The sequence below is a fragment of the Chionomys nivalis genome, chromosome 11 (genome assembly GCF_950005125.1).
Source record: "Chionomys nivalis chromosome 11, mChiNiv1.1, whole genome shotgun sequence".
Lineage (NCBI taxonomy): Eukaryota > Metazoa > Chordata > Mammalia > Rodentia > Cricetidae > Chionomys > Chionomys nivalis.
Window position 1 is genome coordinate 39,219,095 of NC_080096.1, and position 22,596 is coordinate 39,241,690.

Below are 22,596 nucleotides of genomic sequence, written 5' to 3' on the forward strand. Positions count from 1 at the left end.
AAGACAACGTAAGCCAAATAACCAGAGCAAGACCCTATCTTAAAAGAGAATGAAGAAAAAAAAACTATATAAATAAAATTGAGACAGTATTTTTCACAAGTTTAACACCAGTACGTTTTAATTTAGCTATCACAGTACTACATAACAAAACAGATGATTTAACTTCTGCGTAAGTACCTTGGCAAACACTTTCATAGTATACCCCAAGTACTGTACTCGAGGATCAATAGCTGCATAAGTAGCTAGCATTCTTGTGTTGTGCTGAGCCTGAAAAAAAAATTACATATTTGAAATCATTTAATATATACTAATAAACTTACAAATCAGGTAAAAACATACAATATGCTGTAAATAGTATATTGTGATTTCAAAATGCCTAACAATTAGTCAAACAAATCAACCTCACTCTGAAATTAGTATCAAAGCTAAAATACTTTTTCCTTACACTTCTCAGAGTTGAGAATTTACACATACCAATAATTTGCCAACTTTTTTTTTGTGAATAAAGAAAAGTGGGAATGCAGTGCCCCCACTATCAAAAATTATACCGTCAAGTTTCCCACATTTGCAGGGATCAGTCAGCATATCCAATGTAAACCACCTAAGCAATCAAGGTATCTTCCCCGCCAAGGAAGTCTATCTGTCAACTTTTCAAATTAGAAGTATAAAACAATAATAAACATACTAAGAAGACGATCACAGACATTCCCATTCACAATAGCCTCAAAGAAAATAAAGTATCTAGAAACAAACCTAAACAAGGAGGTGAAAGATTTCTATAATGTAAACTTTAAATCATTGAAGAAAAAAATAAGACACTAGACATACCACACTCATGGACTGGTAGAATCAATGTTGTGAAAATAACTTTCTGCCAAAAATCATTACAGATTCAATGCCAACTCAATAAAAAAAATCTCTACCTCATTCTTTACAGAAATAGAAAAAACTATCTGAAAATTCATATAGAAACATTAAAGAGCCTGGAGAGCCAAAAAAAAATCTGATCTTAAGATATATTACAGAGCCATAATAATAGAAACACTATGATACAGGCATATAAGAAGCCATGTAGACCAATGAAACAAAATTAAAGACTGAAAAATGATATGCCAAACTACAGCCATCTAATATTTGACAAAAATGCCAAAACCATAAGTTGGAGAAAAGACAGCATCTTCAAAAAATGATCCTGGGAAACTGGATGTCCACATCAAAAGAATGAAATTGTACCGGTATCTATCACCTTGCATAAAAACTCCAAAGACCTAAATCTGAATCCTGAAAACACTGCAACTACTACAGGAAAACAAAGTGTAGCTGTAGAAGAGGACTTTCCAAATTAAGAGTGCGCTTGCACAGGAATGAGCCAACAATTAAGGACCTTATGTAACTAAAAAGTTTTGTATAGCTAAGAAACAATGGTGGCGTACACCTTTAATCACAGCGCTTGGGAGGCAGAGGCAGGCAGATCTCGAGGAGTTCCAGGCCAGCCAGGTCTACAGAGTAAATTCCAGTTTAGCCAGAACTGTTACACAGAGAAAATCTGTCTTGAAAAAACAAACAAATAAAAATAAAGAGAGACAAAAGAAACAATCAAGGAAAGAGGAAATCCACAGAATGGTAGAAAATCTTTGTCATCTGTAAATATGACAAAGGATTACTATTCAGAATATATAAATAATTAAAAATACAGTTAAAGAAAAAAAAACCAAATAATTCATTCAAAACTGGGCTTAGGATCTGAACAAGGAGTTCTTTTTGCTTGTTTTGTTTCTTTTTTCCAAGGTAGGGTTTCTCTGTATAGCCCTGGCTGTCCTGGAACTTACTCTGTAGAACAGGCTTGCCTCAAACTCAAAATATTCACCTGCCTCTGTCTCCTAGATTAAAGGTGTGCACCACCACACCCAGCTTAGTAAGTTCTTTTTAAAAATAAAAATGGCTGAGAAATATCTCCAAAAACTGTTCATCATCCCTAACAATTAGGATAGCACAAAACAAAACAACTCTGATATTCCATCTTACCCTATAATAAAACAAGCAACAATAAATGCTGGAGAGGATGTGGTGAACCCTCATCTTCTACTGGTGGGACTGCAAATTTCTATACCTAGTCTGGAAATCAGTATGGAGAACTCTCAAAAAGCCACAAATAAACCCACCATGTGAGCCAGCTACACCTCTCTCTGGCATATGCCCAAGAGCCAACATCCCACTCTACAAATACTTGCTGAGCCATCTTAACAGCCGCTCTATTCATACTAGACGGGACATCAAAGTTACAAAAATGTATTTCAACTGATGGATGGGTAATGAGAATTTGGTACATATACTCCAGGGAATATAATTCATCTGTAAAGAAAAATGAGATCATGGAATATGAAGGTAAATGGAAGGAACTGGGAAGAATAAAAATTTGGCATTGAGTGAAGTAACCCAGATCCACAAAGATAAACACATGATATTCTCTCCCATCTGGGGGTTTCCTAGGTTCATATCTTCAGATGTGAGTATATAACCTGAAGTAACTAAAGAAGCCAGAAAAGTTAAAAATAAGAAAGGAAGGAAGGAAGGAAGGAAGGAAGGAAGGAAGGAAGGAAGGAAGGAAGGAAGGAAGGAAGGAGAAAGAAAGAAAGAAAAAAAGAAAGAAAGAAAGAAAGAAAGAAAGAAAGAAAGAAAGAAAGAAAGAAAGAAAGAAAGAAAGAAAAAGGAACCATGGGAAAGAACAGAAGAGCAATAGAGAAGAATAACAGTACAAGAGATTTTAGAAAAAATAGGCAGAGGCATTTTAATTACATAAGGGGAGGAGGATTAATTCAGAGAAGGGGAGTAAACTAACATAAAGTCATAACAGAAGAAGAGGCAGGAAAATTTTAAGGGTCACAGAAGAGGACATTTGCTAGAAATTTCAGAGACATGAAACCCATGAAGTCTCAAAAACATGGCTGTCTAAACAAGACCTGAACAAGAACTACACCCTAAAATGAAAGTGAAACTCATGGGACCTCAACCCTAGAAAAGAGACTAAGGGAAACTAAGGAAGGCTTAGAGCAAGAGAATAGTCTTCCTAGGAAAGAACACAAATTGGTTATCTAATACCAAGTGATCAGCTTTGAAATCATATACACACAAGTTAGTAACTTTATATGAACTGAACAGGTCGTAGTTATCTATGTTTTTAGGAATATACATACATAATACATATGTAAGACATACATACACAAAATTAAAGAAATAGATGCCAACAAACTGTGGAAAGAACACAAAGATGCATGGGAAGGGTGGAAGGAAAGGGATGTAGTTATATTTTAATATCATATATTAAATATATATAATATATATATATAATATAACACAATTATAGCTGGGCCCATAAAGAAAATCTTACCAATGTGTTATACAGACTGATATCACCTTCTAGTCCACTTCGTCTGTGTTCAAATTTTACAATAGGCACTTTGGCAGTAGTTATAGGCAGAATGTTTCTTAAACCTGAGGGTGAGGGAGCAAAATCTTCAGCAAGTTAAATACATTTATAATGCTAAAGAGTACTTTTTTTCAAAAAGATATGAAATTTTACCTGGATGCCTCTTAAGAATTTTCGCCAAATTTTCAATTATTTCCTTACAGTTTAATTTCTGGAAAAAAATAAATAAGAAAGTAGGGTTCAATTATATCTACTATAAATTCTGCTTTAACCAATTAGTATTTAATACTAGTACTTAACATTTCTAATCATAACAAGCTGTATAACCTTGTTAACTAAGTAACAATTCAAGGATCCCCATCATCAACATAAACCTGACTTGGGTGCTGAGAATCAAACTTGGTCCTTTTGATGAGTAAGTAATATACACTTTTAACTGCTGAGCCATTTCTCCAGCTTGTGAATTATTCTCTAACAGAAGATACAATGATACCACTACAGATGACAAAAAGCTTGCCCTTATTCCAATCTCACAAATAGTACCTGATTTTGAAACATAAATACTGACAGCTAGACTGAGAATATGGCTCAGGTACAGAATGCTGGACTAGCATATACAAGGCTCTGAGTTGGGTCTATAGGAATATTTGGAATTAAGGAGTTGAGAGTGTGAGCAGTTCTAGATCAGACTGGGCTACATGATACCGTGTCATAATGTAGCATAGCATAGTATACATAACACAGTACATATAGCACAGCACAGAACAGCAAAGCACAACATAAAAACAAAACTCAAAGAAATAGCTTAGTGCAGTGGCAGTATTGTAGCCAAAGAGCTTTATCTGAGACATGATTATTAATAAAAAATAAAGTCAGTAGATATATGGGTCAACCAACGATCTCTACTAGGGTCCACTCCCCTAACTCCTCCGACAACGGACTAAGGCACTTCTTCCCCACCAAGTCCCTTTCTTCACTAGGGCTTGGACACTCATTCACATGACCAAAGTCTACAACACAAAGAAAAAAAAAAAGCATGATCACAATCCCACTGCTGAGACTGTACTTGGAAAAACATCTCCTTATATGTCAAGGTTATTCAGAGAGCTTTCTACTTCATAAAGTAAAGGTTAGGTTCTACGTTACTATTAATACTATATTTTGCTGCATTATCAGCTAAAAATAAATAACAGAGAGGCAGAGGGATATAATATGAAGAGCAGGAACCACACAGCCCTGGACACAAATGCTGGCTTCATCGTGTACAAGGTGAGGTGAAGTTAAATAAATGAATGTCTTTTCTCTTTTTTGTGTGTGGGAGATGTTTGTTTATTTATTTAAGTACTTGTATGAAGGAAGTAGGAGCACTATGGCACATAGAGAGATCAGAGGACAATTTGTTGAAGCTAGTTCTCGCCTTCCACCATGCTGGAAACAAGCATCTTTACTTACTGTATTATCTCTACAGCCCCCAGTTTATCTTTCAAAGCTTCAGTCTCATTTTGAAAATGGGCTGATTAATATCTACCTCAAAATGGGTTAAGAATAAAAAAGGATAAAGCATATACAAGTGGCACTCAAAGCAAAATTTCTAACCTTCAGTCATTGAAACATTGCTTCTATGTAAATAAGGTATCAGTACCCCAAAATTATAATTAATTTTTAGAATATAATCCATTTATAAATTGAACAACTACCTGCATTTTCTACTTGCAGAGTATATAACAGAGAGAGAGAGAGAGAGAGAGAGAGAGAGAGAGAGAGAGAGAGAGAGACAAAGTAAGATTAATACTTACAACCAAATAGAAGTACCAGCTTCTCATTGGTTCGAATGAAAGATTCCAACTTATGGTAAGCTAACTTTTTCACCCAGTTCATTACTAGACCCTTGAAAGTCTCAAAGACCTAGTTGTTATATTAAAACAGGATGAACATCCATGTCTGGGTCTGTGGTTCATGTTGTCACAGGGCTCTGTGGATGCCCAGGGTCTAATGCCCAATGGCCATGCTGCCACAGATGCTTGTGTTGCTCTGGGTGGGGCCACCAGGGCTATGGTGGCATCCACGCCTTACCTGCAGCAGAAGCCATGTCTGGTCCATGGTCCTGCTGCAACTGGGGTGTATGCTGATACCCAGAGAAGGAATTAAACGAGATCATTGGAACCATGCTGTGCTGAGCCAGCCCTGCCCTTCACTGGCCTGGGATGGCTGTCCCTGCCCCTTGATGGATACTGCAGTAGGCAAGCTGTCCTTACTCCTCAGGGGAGAGAGCTCCTCCCGCCTGCACAAGGGAAAGATGCACCTCACCTGGATAGCACACTAGAGCTGATCCTATAGTCCAGAACACAGGTAAGTGGATCCTGCGGGTGAGAGCAGGAGAGCTGATCTCTACCCCTCCCACAGTCTGCCAAGGGTGGTATAGGTGAGAGAAAGATGCTTTCCCTGCTCACCCATTACCACCTGTAACAAGATGAGAGAGTTCGCCCTGGGATCACAAGAGTGGGAGAGCTAGCCCTGACTGGCTATGGCGCACAAGAGAAACAGGCTCTGCTTCCCCCATTGGGCAGCACACTAGGGATGACCCTGTTGTCAGGGAAGCAGATGAGTCAGCCCTGAGGGTGTGAGAGCAACAGAACTAACTGACCTACGTGCCCCCCAACCATCTGCCATGTGGTAGCATGGTTGAGGGAATGATGCCCCCCCATCCCTTACTACCTGTGGCAGGCAAGAGAACTGGTCACAACGTCACGAGAGAGAATTAGCTGCAGCACAGAGGAGAGGGGTCCATGCACCTTGCCTTGGTAGTATACTGGAGCTGACCACTGGGGGTGGGAGGCACAAACACAAAAGTGAGCATACCCTCAGGGCACGAGAGCAGGAGAGTTAATCCTGCACAACCTATCCTTGTATTCAACCTACAGCAATCACAAGAGAGGGCCCTGCACCTTGCCTGAAACAGTAGAGCTGACCCTGGTGATGTGAATGTTGGTGACCCAGATATGAGGAACTGAGAGCAGGACAACAGCTTGACTCCTATAGGCTGAATTGGGCAAGCTGGCCAAAGCAGTGCTGGAGAGCTCACCTGGGTAGTGAAGACGAGCATGGTTCCACTGACCCCCATGGGCTGACCAACCAGGCTAGCATCCAGATCCAGAACCAACGCTATGAACTGACCCACCCCAACATTCCCTGAACATATAAACTGTTGAGCATGAGAAGGGGATGAGCCAACAGATCCGAAACAGCAGGACGTCCATGCCAAAGGACAACAACAGGATATCCAAGAGGAGCCCCAGTGAGAGCCCATTATACATGGTGCGGCAAACACCAAAGGCCTCCAGTCAGACCAATGACGAAAGAAAAGATGAAAGGACTGAAGGGTAAACTGTGTGACTCGACAGGCCACACCACAAGATTCTTCTTTATTCTTTGCTTCTTTCTTTGTTTTTTTTTTTTGTTGTTGTTTTTCTTTTAAATTTGGTTTTGACTGGGGGGGCAGGTTGTAAGGGCAGAAGAAAGATGTGAGGAGACGTAGAGAAAAGTAGGATCAGAATACATGATATGAAATCCACAAAGAATCAATAAATGTTTTTTTAAAAAAGGATGAATAATAATTTTACTTTAAGTCTGAATATTTTTTAATTTTTATTTATTATGTATACAATATTCTGTCTGTATGTCTGAAGGCCAGAAGAGGGCACCAGACCTCATTACAGATGGTTGTGAGCCACCATGTGGTTGGCAGGAATTGAATTCAGGACCTTTGGGAAGGGCAGGCAATGCTCTTAACCACTAAGCCATCTCTCCAGCCCAAGTGTGAATTTTTTTTTTTTTTTTTTTTTTTTTAGTTTTTCAAGATAGGGTTTCTCTGTAGCTTTGGAGCCTGTCCTGGCACTAGCTCTTGTAGACCAGGCTGGCCTAGAACTCAGAGATCCGCCTGCCTCTGCCTCCCGAGTGCTGGGATTAAAGGCGTGCGCCACCACCGCCCAGAGATAAGTCTGAATATTTTTAACAATTTCCACAGAGGCAAGTTTGAGAATCTTCTAAATCCATAATGCTAATGCTTCTATATTTCAAACACTACTACATTGATACAAAAATGATAACATGCATAATCAATAACACATATAAAATGAAAACATTAACCAATAGACAAAAACAAACTTTTAAATCCCTTACAAATATTAACTCTTATCTCTGCATTTTCTTTTTTTTAACTTTTATTTATTTATATTTTATATATGAGTGCTCTCTTTGCCAGCAGAGGGCACCAGATCCTATTATAGATGGTTGTGAGTCACCACTTGGCTGCTGGTAACTCAGGACAGGACCTCTGGAAGAGCAGCATCAGCACTCTTAACAGCTAAGGCATCTCTGCTACCCCTTACCTCCGCATTTTCATGGCCTTCCAGAGTCATACAAATATCCAGATCACTATCACGGAATCCAAATCCATTCTTTGATGAACCAAATAAGCACAATCTTGCCTTTTCTAAGCTCGAGAAAATAAGTCAAAGAGCAGGTTAGAGGAGTCATCTAACATCTACTAATAGTTTAACACGAAGTGATACATTGGGAAATTCCAAGACATCCAACCCCAGCTAGGATCTTTTGCTTATTCTTAAACCCAAGTAACTAAAACACCAACTCTCAGCAAACTGTATCATTATCTATTTAGAAGCTCACCAGAAATATATGAAATCCTTAATACCTTGTTCAACCTACATAATCACTAAGACCTTCAGCTTCTTCCAACTGAACTATCTACCACCTATTGCTGTTCTTCAACAATACCAAAGACTAAGTTCAGTATCTGATAACTCATCTTTTAAAAGTAAACTAGTTCTTTCAGTGTACAATTCAAGTACTTTTAAATTATCACCTCAATATATAAGGTTAATTTTTCTCCCATAGTCACTCTAATTCACTAGATATAAATCATGTTAGGTACTTTTTCTCATTTAAGAGTACTATAACAATTTGTAACTTAAAGTTTAATTACACATTTGTATTAATTTATTTATTAGTTGGGGCATACCAACATGCACATGTGGACAGAAGACAACTTGTGTGGATTGAATCTCTCCTTTTACTGTGGGTCCCAGAGACTAAACTCAGACTGTCAGACTTAGTGGCAAGTGCCTTTACCTACTTAGTCATTTGCTGACTCTTAATTACATAGCTAGACAACAAATCCCATACTTTGAAAAAAATTCTTCCATGTAATACTGATTAAATCTGAATGATAACTAAGGAGGATAAAAGAAGTTATAGTGCCCACTTCAGCAGGACATATACCAACACTGGAACAATAGAGAGATTAGGGAAGTCTTTGGGTAAAGATGGCATATAAATTTGTGATACATCCAACATATTTTTAAAACTTTATATGAGCATGTGTGAGCACGCCATAACACATGTGTGAAGGGTGGAGACCATTTCGTGGAAGTTCTTTGTCTCTATCTACCTTGTGGGTCTAAGGAATCAATTCAGGTCAGTAGGCTGATCCACATTTTTATGAGTTTTACTTTAAATTCTACTATAATAAAATATCCTTTAAAATATTCTCAATGTAAAATGCTTCAAAGCATGAGACTTTATTTTTCAAATATACAAATATTCATAAAAACAGCTATGATGATCAAATAAAATTAAGTATGAGTTTTATTTAAAAGAGAGGGGGTAGACTTAAAATTGGTCTGATCTCATCAATTAGGATAGCTGGCTGGTGAGCACCAGGGATAGGAGGCGTGCCTCTGCCTCCTCAGTGCTGAGAGTAAAAATGTGTTACACATGTATGCATGGGCATGTATGCACACATGCATACAACTGCTTGTAGTGACCAAAAGAGTGTTGAGTCTCTAGAATTCCAGTCAGTTCACTGGACACTAGTGCTGAGAACCAAACTCAGGTTCCCTGAAAGAACAAGTGTTCTCAAACACTGAGCCATCTCTCCAGCCCTTGCACCCTATGTTTTTACATTGGTTCTGGGAATAAAACTCAGGTCCTCATGTTTACAACACTTAAAGTGAGCCATCTTAAAGTGCCCAGCTCTAAATAAATTACTGTAGATATCCTTTTCTAAAATATTTGATCATAAACCTTTTGATTCTTTAAGCTCATGCTAAAAACTGTTTGTTCTGCTATTTTGGAGCAAAAGCCTTCAGACTGTGTTTAGTTTTTCTTCCCATTATATCACACATGCACTAGCAATTCCTGCTAGCTCTACCTTCAAATACAACCCAATTCTGACCACTTACCTCCTCCACGTCTGTGCTTCATCTGTACTTACATCACAGTTCTCTGCAATGTTCTTGCTTGTACTCTTAGAGTGTTATACTCTGTTCTCTGAGATGATTATCATTTAATGATATAAATACTATATAGCTTTCATTAAACAAAAAGTCCTTCTACCAATGTCCAAAGGGTCCTAATGATCTAACCTTTAGGATACCTCTATGACCTCATTGTTCTATTAAAAAGTATCTTCCATTCCACTTCAAACACACTGGACCTACAATCAGTCTTACAAGAATGTCAGTCATAATCTAAGACTTAGTATCCACCCTTTCTTTCTATAATGTTCTCTCCTTGGAAATTCATATAATATGTTCCTTCATATAATATATAAGTACAACTCAAATGCTACGTCATTAGATTTACTACACAACCTCTCACTTCTTTAATCATCATAGTCTTAATAGCATTTACTATTTACTGGTATATTTATATGTATTTGACTGCTATTCCCTCTTAAATATACTAATGACAGAAGTTTCTCTTTTATGAGTAATATAGTCATAGAACCTAGCATAGTACTTAACATATAACAGTTAACAAACATTTTTAAGTCAGTCAAAATCAAAACCATGTGATTAGAGAACAATAACAGCCAACATTAAGCCTATGACATACCATCATACTCTTTTTGAATAAATTTTTCCAAGCCAATTAAAATTTGCTCCCTGTTGTGTTGTTCAGAGCAAGGTGGTGATAATTCATCTATATGAAAAAGAGAAAGAAAAGTGAGGGAATTAGAATATGAAAATTTCTTCAGGCTTTTAACCTAAAAATTTTGACTCAATATTATCACTACTTATTTACTTTTATGAATTTAATACCATAAATGGTATTAGAGAAAGGGCAGGGGGCAGAAAAAGATTTAAAATATATGTATATTATACATGATAATTTTCCCTACAGTCTACAAATACATTTACCTTTTGAAACCAATACTGTTTTCTTCAGACATGCATGCGTGTGAACCATGTGCCTGCCTGGTGCCTGCAAAGAGAGCACTGAATACCACAGAACTGGAGTCACAGGTGGTTATGAGCCAACGTGTGGGTTCACAGAACTAAACCTGGATGCTCTGTACAAGATGCAAGTGATCTCAACTGCTGAGCCAACCCCATAATAGATTTGAAACAAGGTGTTGCCATGTAGTCTAGGCTGGCCTCAAATTTGTAATACTACCTCAGCTTCCCTAGTGCTAGGATTACAAGGGTATGCCACCATATCCAGCTATATTTAGTTAAAATTATGCTAATTTAGGTAAATATATTCTATATCCAGCTAGGAAAATACTGTCCAAAAGCACACAAGAAATGTTCTCTAGCTAGACCTTCCAACACAGTACCCATACACTAGTTTCATGTACACTAGCTTGAGATAAGCCAGTTATATCTTCTAACTTTACATAGCTTTAACTAACCTAATTCAATAAACACAAAGAACTAGTAACTACAATATTAGATAACTCAAATATTCAGTCTAAGTTTTAACTCTTGCAATATCCCTTGCACTGTTGTGGGAATTCACTCAGCCAATAAAGTTTCTTAAAGTAGTACATACGGACTCCGTTATACTTTCCTTTGCATTTAACACAGTACCCAGAATATGATCAGTACTTATTAAATAACTATGCTTGATCTTATCTATTAATAAAAAAACCTCTGCCCGATCAAAACTGAAAATTGTTTTTAAACTAGAAAATAGATATTCAATATCTAAAAACCCACTTACAGTAGTTTTAGTACCAAACACTTACCAAAACATCTTTTACATACTAAATCAAGTATTTCTCGAAATCGATTTGTCATTGGCGGTAGAGGTTTTAGATCAATTTTCCTGAAATCCTCTGGGCAATCGTTTTTTGAATGGCCATCCTTTTTGCAGATACTGCATACTATTGTTGGAGGCTAAACAATGATTAAAAAACAATCCAATGAACTTATTTCACCACTTAGAAAGCATATTCAAAAATACAGCAGCAACAAACACTATGTAGTTAACTCAGTTCTGATAACCTATTAATTTGGAGAGTTTTGTAAAAAGCTGTTATAAAATTTAAGTAATATAAAAACCTGTTTGTTAAAACCTGCTTTTCTTTCCCACCAACATTACATCATAAACAATTTACCGGATGTGCAAGTGGTGTACAGATAACCAATGCACATAAAATAAAGATTAATATTGGGGGGTGGTAAACCCAGACAAATAAATACAAGGTATATGTTTTTCCTCTGGGAGTTGATCAGACTGTTTGAATTAATGCAGACCTTTTGTATTGCCTGTTAATTCCTATATCTTATATTTCCAGGTAAATTAGAAAACAGCAGAACAGAATGCTGGCCTCCAACTCAGAGATCCACTCAGAGCTGCCTCCCAAATGCTGGGATTAAAGACATACCACTATGCCCAGCTATCAGTTTTTCAAGCATTCTGTTCTGCTGTTTTCTAAAATGATATATTTAGAGTAGAAATTCTTTCCTACTGTAAAACACAGTATTAATTTATAGGACAGGCTGTACTCAAAACTGGCTGTGTAGTCCAAGTGGGTCTCAAACTGACAATCTCCCTGTTTCGCTCTTCCAAGGGCTAGAATTACAGACACACCTAGCCAGCTACAATGAATATTTTTTAAGTTACATTTTATTAGCAAAGTAAAAGATATGGTACTTACCTTAGTATAAATTTGGGGGAGGGAGGAGTAAGTTATAAGGAATGTAAATTGTACTTCCCTAAGAGATTTTTCTAACAATTTGCCATTTAGTCTTTTTTTTTTTTTTTTTTTTGGTTTTTCGAGACAGGGTTTCTCTTTGGAGCCTGTCTTGGAACTAGCTCTTGTAGACCAGGCTGGTCTCGAACTCACAGAGATTCACCTGCCTCTGCCTCCCAAGTGCTGGGATTAAAGGCGTGCGCCACCACCGCCCGGCTTAGTTAGTCTTTTCAACAGTCTATATAACTAAATACTATAACCTGGATAATATATAATAGATGTATCCTTATACAAAATAAAGAAATTCTGCCTGGGTGGAAAAAAAAAAGGAGGAAGTGTGAGACAAAAGGTACAAAATTTCATTTATGCAAAATAAACAGGTTCTGAAAAGCCACTGTTGTCTGGGCTGGTGATTAATACTGTATGATGGCCTTAGAATTTTGCAAGGAGATTAAAGTTACCACAAAAGGACAAAAAGGTAAAGAAAGAACTTTTTGAGATGACGAATATATTTGTGGCATTATCAGTGGTCATGATTTCAGAGGTGTTGACTTATCACACATCAAGTTGTGTGCTCGTGCAAGTGTGCGTGTGTAGTCTCTACAGTCTTTAAAAATATCAATCTGAGTTGAAGAGATCAGGTCAAAGCACTGTCTGCTCCTTGCAGAGGATCCTGGATTCAATTCCCAGCACAGAGATGACAGCTCACAACCATCTTTGTTAACTACAGTTCCCAGGAATCTAATATCCTTTTCTGGTCTCAGCAAGTGGTGCACAGACAAACATGTAGACAAAATACTAAAACAGATTAAATAAGAACAGTTTTTAAAAATCCAATTTCATCTTAATATTTTTTAAATTTTTATTTTATATTATGTGCACATGTATGCATCTGAATATGTGTGGATATGTACGTGTTTGCAGTGCCCACAGAGGTCAGAAGAGGAAGACATCCCCTAGAACTGGAGAGATGATGTAAGCCAACAAGTAGAACCTCTTAGCCACCTAGTCATCTCCCCAGTACCAAAAAAAGATTTAAAACAGCCGGGCGGTGGTGGCGCACGCCTTTAATCCCAGCACTTGGAAGGCAGAGGCAGGTGGATCTCTGTGAGTTCGAGACCAGCCTGGTCTACAAGAGCTAGTTCCAGGACAGGCTCCAAAACCACAGAGAAACTCTGTCTCGAAAAACCAAAAAAAAAAAAAGATTTAAAACAAACAAACAAAAAAGAAATAATGCACAGTAAATAGGTTAAGAAGTTTACACTTTGTAAATAAGTAGTTATTGATAAAACAGTAAGTAATTTTCCAGTTCATTTTCCCTCAATTTAAATAATCTAAATAATCTAAATCTAAATAATAAATCTAAATAATCACTTTGCCATTCTGAATGCAGATATTTTAGTAATGTACACGGTACTTGAAGAAATGCAATTTAGCTAAAACTTTTTTATTAACAAAACAGTTACTGCTTATTTTCTATTCGCTGTAGTACTTTGAACATTCTAAAGAGTTTAAGTTCAGACCCTTCCACTTTAAAAGGACAGCACTCCTGCAATTCACAAAAAATATTTAAAAGTCCGGAAATGTTCAGTGTCAGAACAGAATCTACATTCTCCACGTTTTTGACTCTTGTTCTTAGTTTCAACTACAGCTTAGCAGTATAGTTAGTTATATGTTCACACCAAAAATAAAAATGAAAAATTATTTAAATTAAAACTTTGTCTTCTTTTTAAAGAGAAACATAATTATATAAATAAGCAGATTTTTAAAATATACACTGCTTTGCTAATCTGATTTTCATAATACCAGATAATTTCATGTATGAAAAGAAGAAAACCAATTACTAGTAGAATTATTGATTACATTTTATATGCTCTTTTTAACTGAAACAATAGGAAAGAATATAAGTAAAAGATAGAATCACATTAAAATCATTCCAAAACAAGTCACTACCATAGAAGCTATTTTATGTTACTATTAATAAATCTAAAAACTATCAATAGTCATACAGTAACCACGATGTTTTACAAATTGTTTATCGTATCCTACCTTGCCAGAGGTTAAAATAAACTTATCAAACACATAATATAGTTCCTGGGAAGGGAGGTTATCATCATCAATAAAGTCAGAAGGAGCTTCTGTAGCTTTGCAGTTGCAAGAGGTAGCAGATAAGTTGTTGCACACAAAGTGATGTGAACTCTTCATCTCTAAATTCGACCTGCAGTCTATTCCAGCAGATTCAGCTCCATCAGGGGACCCAGTGCAATTACACTGGCTGAGTTCCTTTTTTAAAGAAGTTTCTGATGGTGTTAAATCACCTTGTTTCTCAGCTGGTTTTTGCTCTAATTCACTGCCTTCCCTGGCAGTAGAAAGAGATGAAGAATCTTGTCCATGGTCAGCCAAACCTAGTTCATTTACCAACAAACTGTCATTGTCAACAATACATCTCTGTGATGTAAGCTCCATTTCATCATATTTAGCAGATTGATCTTTCTCTGTGTTTACTTTTTCTGTGCTTTCCCCAGGAAGAGGGCAACAGTTGGTTGTCATACAATCAGACTTCACTGGTTTCTTATTGCTTATTTTCCCCTTCTCTTTTTTCTTGAAATCCACTGTAGATTTATTTCCACCCTTCCTTTGAGGACAGGCAAAATACCGATAAGCTGCCCTGAATCTCTCCACAACATATTCATAAACAAGCTGGCTGTTCAAACTCCGTGCAACATTCCTCTTGACTGAAAATGGATCTAGTAAAAAAGAAAATGATCAATGGCTAAGTCTCTACTAACAAATTATACTTCCATGCTTACACAAACAAATCTTAACTGCTGCAATATCAACACAGAATATGTTCCCAAAGTTTTCTAACCCAGGATCCAAATAAATTCTTAAAAACAGAGCAAAAGGGGCTGGAGAGATGGCTCAGCGGTTAAGAGCACTGACTGCTCTTCCAAAGGTCCTGAGTTCAATTCCCAGCAACCACATGGTGGCTCACAACCATCTGTAATGAGGTCTGGTGCCCTCTTCTGGCCTGCAGGCACACACAGAGACAGAATATTGTATACATAATAAATAAATAATTAAAAAAAAAAAAACACAGCAAAAGAAAGACAAATGTGGTATCTTTGGTTTCTTCCATAAACTCAAAAGCTAAAAGAGAAAATTAATTTATAAGAGAATCACTACAGTCAATTCAAAAATCAGTTTCAATCAAGATATTACTAGAAGCTGTGCCACTCTGCTTCCCCATAAACTGTCAGTAAATGAAATCTTTCAAATTCCAGTACTCATATTAACAATTTCATTTCTTGTCATAGTATCTTTTTGAACCAGGATCTCACTCTTATAATCCAAGCTGAAACAAAACTCATTATGGCAATTCTCCTGCCTAAGCCTCCCAAGTGCTATGACTGAAGACATGAACAACTACATCTGGCTTTTTGCCATAGCATAATTATGTGCTTGGGATTTGATGTGGAACCAATTATTGTTTTCTTTAGCATACCCAAGGGACAAAGTTAGAAACACAGCGTTAGAAGGTGAGGACCACAACACTAAACAGCTCGCACATACACAGCGTATCATCTCACCTTCAATGGCTATTCGTCTTTTAGGCCAGTTTTTGTTTTCTCTTGTTAGAATATCTTGTATCCGAACACATATGACATATTCCTCCAAAGCAAAATCCAGTGTGTAAAATTTTAGCAACTCCAGCCACAACTGTCCCAAGGGTACCTGATTTGGTGCTTCCAATGTTAAAGGAGACTAGAAGAGAAAATACTTTTTATTAAAGTTTCTCAAAACTATAAAATCAGTAAGTTGTTAATTAGAAAAAAATTTAAGTGATTATGTTTTCAAACAGGCATAACAAAGCATTATCAAAAGCAAAAAAAAAAAAAGTCAGTTTGAATTACAGAAATCCAAGGAATTCTGTGTTTTTTCATTAAGCCAGTGACTATCAAGTTTGACTGCACAAAACAATCACCAGGTGAGCATGAAATTCCATATTACTTCTAGGAATCTGATTTAACTGATCTGGGATATCTGGACTGATATCCAGAGACTAGGGTTTCTGTATGTGTGAGCGTGTGGGGTGAGAACGCTGTGGATGGAACCCAGGGGCTTGCACAATGTTAAGTAAATGCTCTGCCGCTGAGGTACATTTCCAGTCCTTGTAGTTTTTTTTGTTGTGTTGCTTTTTAATCTTTCTTGTATTTGTTTTATTGACTAGATGTGTGAGCTTGAGACAGAGTTTCACCCTGTAATGCAAGCAAGATTGTAGCTCAAGATACAACCTCCCAAGTACTAGAATTACAAGTACCACACCTATTTTTTTTTTTGAAGCTCTTTGTGAACCTCATGCACAGTAAAGGTTGTAAACTACTAGATAACTATTACAATTTCATATTGTAAATTACTTTCAAAAATTAAAAAAAATGTCATTCAGCAAACATTTCTTTAGAACCTACTATGTTCCTGGATTTGTGCGAAGGATATCATAACAAAGAAAACTCACATTTACACATAACTTCACAGAATGCCTCCGATCCTTACAAACACTTCTAAAGCCTAAACCTACATGAACAATTCTACAGCGCAAGAATCTGACTGAAGACCACCTGGCTACTGTGTCTGTGCTAAGAATCTCTCTCTACACAATACTGCTACCCAAAGAAGGAGAGGTCATATTATACAGACTATTAGGACAGAGAAATGATCTTGAGAATTGCAGTAAAAATTAAATGTTAAGGTGGGATTTGGGATAATCTTTTTAAAGAAGTCAAGGTTCTTGCCTTCATGGAGCTTATAAGAAGAGAACAAACATGCTCAATAGGTAGACTAAATAACAAGTTAGAAGCAGCTAAGTACTATGGGGGGGTGGGGATGAGTTGACCATAACAAAAGGGATGGAAATAAAGGAATAGAAAAAATTAAGTGCTAAACTGAGTATCAGGATCAGTTTTGTTCAGAAGTCCTGACCTGATGAAAAGAGAAATGTGTTGTAAGAATAGGGAGCAGACAAACACACATAACACCAAAGAGTAACTAGCTTTAAAAAGAAAACCATGTGAACTTCACATGGAAGAAGAGGAAGTGGAGGAAGAGGGGACAAAAGAGAAGACTGAAAGCTCGTGCAGTAGAAGGAACGGAGGAAGCAAAGAGTGATCCGATGACTGCTTCATTTTTCTATACTAAATAAAATGAGACAACTGATAACATTTTTGTGCAAGGACAGACAAGGGCAATAGCTGACTTAACCTTTTTATGGCCACCCAGATTACGATGATGCTGAGTATAAATAAAGGTGGAGTACATGCAGGAATTATCTGTTAGAAGACATGCAAAAATTCAGGCCAGGATGACAGTGGCTAGAACTAGGATAGTAACAGTACGCAGTAAAAGATGATGCTATTCTAGATATATTTTGAAGTAAAAATAACAAGATTCAAGATTTTTTAACATACCTGATATAGGATTTTCAAGAAAGAAAGGAATATAGGCTGTTTCTAGAGTTTTAAATTGAATGCTTAAAAGGACGAAGCATTATCAACTGATGAAACATGAAAAACTTCCTTCCAAGTTTCAGAGTAACATCCGAAGTTCAGTTTAGACATAGTTAGATACCTAAAAAGACACTAACTAGGCTCCTACAGATGGCACTAAAAATCAAAAGGATTGGACAGGATCACCTACCACAGGAAAGAAGATATACCAGAAAAAGAGAGATTGGGCTACAGAGATGGTTCAGTAGTTAAAAGCACTGGTTGCTCTTCCAGAGGACCCAGGTTCAATTCCCAGCGTCCACATGGCAGCTCACACCTTTCTGTGACTCCAGTGCCAGCAGATTTGGTTTCTTCACACAGACATATATTCAGAAAAAACACCAACACACATAAATCATAATAAATAAATAAATCTTTAAAGAAAAAAGAAAAAGAGAGATCATAAAGCAAGCTCATAGCACTTCAACGTTACTAACTGGAGAAAAAAATGAATTAGCAAAGAAAAACATGAGATGGACTAAACAGCTATAGGTGTGGTGTGCTGAGATTATCAACTGGAAAATGTTGCTATTACAAAGATATAATTTTAAGTGACCATAAAATTTAACAAAATAGAAGCTAATAATACAGGTTTTGGCAGATTGATAATGTGAGTTAAAGAGATACAGAAAAATGGAAATCATGAATAGAAACAATTCTATTTAGTTTACTACAAAGGGAAACCAAGCAATAGATGGGAGGGAAGGTACTTAACATTTTTCTTTAAAATGAGAGAAATAGAAGAATGCTTGATTAAAGAATGAAAAGTTGACAATTTAAGAAGGAAAGAAAACTGCTAAAGTAATATATTCTGAAATAATTCAGAAGGCAATGAAGAAGATGCCTTTAGATTATGGCATGGGAGGTTCCTTTAGAAATAGACGTAGCAAAAAAGAATATGAGTAGAAATGACAGAGATGATGGTGGAGTGTGTAGTCCTCTTTTGATTGCTTCAGTATTTTCAGAAAACTAAAAAGCAAGATCATTAATTGGGAGCACTAATGCTTTGAGAAAAAAAGTAGAAGGTAGTTGAAGAAAAAGAAAGATAACTCTCTAAAATAGTGAAGTAAATCCAGAGAACTACAACAATTCAGTGTTAAGTAGAGCAATCATTTCAAACAATAGTGCATATATTTTTGAAATACTACAAGTGTATGAAGAAAACAATCCATGTGTATTTGCCTATCGTTGTCTAGCACTCAAGAAAATGCCTGGAACACAGGAGGTCTTTAATAAATGCATGCTGAATTGATTAACTGAGAAAAGACTTTTTATTTCTCTACTCAATCTGGCCACATAATTCACATTACGCTTAAACTTTAATGAAAACTTAACCCATTAAGGGAATTTTGCTGGTTTAAATGAAAAAGGAAACAGAATTACCTTGATATAACTCAAACAATACGTACATTTATTAGAAAATCTCAGACCAAAAACTAAACCAGATCAACCCCTCACTGTATAGATGAGGAAAATGAGGCCAAGAGGTCAATCTACTGCTAGTCAAATAGTTTCACTTGAAGTTATTCATAAGTTCTACAGAGAGAAAAGTTAAATAAAAAACAAAAAGCTTACTTTGCCATGTTTTTCCTTCATGGCATTACTTTGGTTGTCTGTTTCTGTCTTCTTGGTATCATCTTTTGGTTGGTCTGCCTTAGCTTTGTTTTCATCAGCAATTAAGTTTTTCTCAGTTGCACTACTTGAATTATACTCCCATTTCACAAACTTCTCTTCTACTATGCCCTTCAGCTGAAAGTCATCCATTCTTTTTGGGTCAAAGCCTTCAATCTATATAAAAAGGCATTCCAAATTGGTAGTAGAAAAATTATTTTTAAAAAAAGAAAGAGAAAGAGGAAAGAAAAGATAGAAAAACCAGAATTTCACCTTAAAATGTTTGAGCACAACACTCAGCAAGAACTATATATACATTTTTTATATATATATATATTATATATATATATGCACATATACATCACAAACTCAAGCTTACCCAACTTCCAAGTAAGCAAGGAAGAAGAGGGGGCTTTCTTTGTTGAAGAAAAAACATCACCATTAAAGCAAAGCAGTAAGAAGGGATTCCACCATCAGTTTGGGAGTCAATATAGCACAACTGCAAATAGAAAAGAACAAAGTCCTAGCATTTAGCTTTCTTCAATTTTCATAGTATAAGTAGCTCTTTCTTCACTGTTAAAAAAAGTTCAAAAAACAATGAAACTTAAGAAATAATCTGAAATATCACCATCCAGAATGTATTACCTCATGTTCCTAGTTCCCTGCTCATATAGCCCATTCTGATGGAGGACTTCACTGTGTAGCCTATACTTAACATTGCAAGCATCTTGCCACCCCTTCCCCCCAATTAGCGCAATTACAGGTGTATACTACCACATCAGGCAAGAAAAACCTTTTTAGAATTCAATGATCTCAGCCAGGCGGTGGTGGCACATGCCTTTAATCCCAGCACTCAGGAGGCAGAGTAGGCATATCTCTGTGAGTTTGAGGCCAGCCTGGTTTACAAAAGCTAGTTCCAGGACAGGCTCCAAAACTAGAGAAATCGTGTCTCGAAAAACCCAAAAAGGAAAAAAAAAGAAAAGGAATTCCATCATTTCTTTTTAGATGTCAAACAATGCTTAGAAAATAAAAATAAGGCCAGGCAAATTGGCACACACCTTTAATCCCAGTACTTGAGAGGTAAACAGAAGTGGATCTCTGCGAGTGTGAGGCCAGCCTGGTCTACATAGTCGGTTCTAAGACAGAGAAAATAATAGAGACCCCGTCTCAAAGAAATCAAAATTAAAAATAAAAAACTTAAAATTTAAAGATTTAAATTTTAAATACAATTCTTTAATAAAAATTAAGAAAATCAGGTAGCTTGACTAGGATTTATGAATGATAAAACTAAATAGCTTTATTACCTTGATTTAAAAAGTTTTATCTATAAAACTACTTATCACCAGAACTCAAAGAATGTATATTAACTACTTAAAAGAAAAGAGACTGACCTTAGTGCTCATACTTTCAAGTTAAACTACATGACAACTGATGCCACACGGATCGCTACAATCTAAGAGGGTCTCCTGTCACTGATTTTTTTTTTTTTTTTTTTTTTTTTTTTGGTTTTTTCGAGACAGGGTTTCTCTGTGGCTTTGGGGCCTGTCCTGGAACTAGCTCTGTAGACCAGGCTGGTCTCGAACTCACAGAGATCCGCCTGCCTCTGCCTCCCGAGTGCTGGGATTAAAGGCGTGCGCCACCATCGCCCGGCCCTGTCACTGATTTTTGATCTGCCATCTGACCCCAAAGAATTAAGTCTTCAGTACTTTGAATCACAAATTCTTACTCCATCCTGTCTAGGGTACTTCCTACCTAACTAGCCGCTCTACCAGCCTATTAGAGAGCCAAAGTTATGGCTAGATACCCTCTTCCCTGGGACACCTCATCATGCATTTTGCATCCCCACTCATCTCCTCTCTCTACAATACTCAGTTCTCATGGACCATCTCTAAGAGTGAATGTTGTCACTTTGGTCCTGAGTGCCAGTTTGTCCATAGTCTAGATGAGCTACACTAGCCAACTCCCACTTCAAGTACAACATGAAACTCTACCACAAGTTCTACTTTCTAGGGTTACTATGCCTATGGCTTGAAATGCCATTTCATCCACAACCTCAACAAAGACCTGGCTATCACACCTACCCTGCATGTGCTGTATTTGAGACAGAGACTCACTACATAACCCAAGTTGACTCTAAACTAGCAATTCTCTTACCTTAGACCCCCAAGTGCTACAATTAAGTAGTGTATTGGCTCTGTTCAACTCTTACCTCTGGGAATATCATGTGCCATAAAGAACTGGTTCCCATAGACAATTTTTCCTAAACTGTGAGAATCAGTGTCTGGTGATGGGAGTTTCCCCCAATGGAGAAAAGAAGTAAAACTCACTGCCAAATCCCTCCCCAACTAGTTAGTATTCTATTTATGACAACTTTATTTATTTTAGAAACATTTTATTTGTATGTATCGAGCCACTGGCTTCCCTACTAATTTTTTCCTATGGAATTAGAAATGATACTAGAAAAATGGGTGTGGGGCTCATGCCTTTAGTATCAGCTCTTGGGAGGCAGAAGCAGATGGATCTCTGTGAATTCAAGGCCAACTTGGTCTACAGAATGAGTTCTACAACAGCCAGGGCAGTTACACAGAGAAACCCTGTCTCGAAAATAAAAAATAGATACTATAATTACAGTATAATATTCAATAACATATATAAAATAATAACTAACAAATTATAAAAAATATAAGTGCTTTAAAAAATAAATAATGGCTAGAGTTAATCCACAGGTTAAGAGCACTTGTCCTTGTAGAGGACCTGGGTTTGATTCTCAGCACCTGTGGCAGCTCTCAAGCTTCTGTAACTCCAAGACCAGGGGTTCCAACACCCTCTTCTGACCTCCCAGATTCCAGGCACCCAATATATACAAGGTAGCAAAACACTTGTACACATAAAGTAAATAATTTTTTTTTTTTTTTGGTTTTTTTCGAGACAGGGTTTCTCTGTAGCTTTGGTGCCTGTCACAGAACTAGCTCTTGTAGACCAGGCTGGCCTCGAACTCCCAGAGATCCACCTGC

The 22,596-nt window shown here is 36.8% G+C and overlaps 1 protein-coding gene across 7 annotated transcripts in view; it reads right to left on the reverse strand.

The window, feature by feature from the left end:
- The window catches only part of Tut4 (terminal uridylyl transferase 4), a 93,354-nt gene that overhangs the window by 32,654 nt on the left and 38,104 nt on the right, over positions 1 to 22,596 (reverse strand). For 6 of the 7 annotated variants that reach the window (XM_057785056.1, XM_057785054.1, XM_057785059.1 and 3 more), the window contains exons 10-19: positions 19,962 to 20,081; positions 19,547 to 19,759; positions 16,019 to 16,193; positions 14,478 to 15,175; positions 11,478 to 11,628; positions 10,343 to 10,429; positions 7,816 to 7,919; positions 3,581 to 3,638; positions 3,389 to 3,492; positions 178 to 267 (exon numbers count right to left, since the gene is read on the reverse strand). In XM_057785056.1, coding sequence (XP_057641039.1) covers positions 178 to 267; positions 3,389 to 3,492; positions 3,581 to 3,638; positions 7,816 to 7,919; positions 10,343 to 10,429; positions 11,478 to 11,628; positions 14,478 to 15,175; positions 16,019 to 16,193; positions 19,547 to 19,759; positions 19,962 to 20,081 — 1,800 coding nt within the window. The remainder of the gene's footprint in view (positions 1 to 177; positions 268 to 3,388; positions 3,493 to 3,580; positions 3,639 to 7,815; positions 7,920 to 10,342; positions 10,430 to 11,477; positions 11,629 to 14,477; positions 15,176 to 16,018; positions 16,194 to 19,546; positions 19,760 to 19,961; positions 20,082 to 22,596) is intronic. The other variant, XM_057785060.1, reaches the window with a different exon arrangement.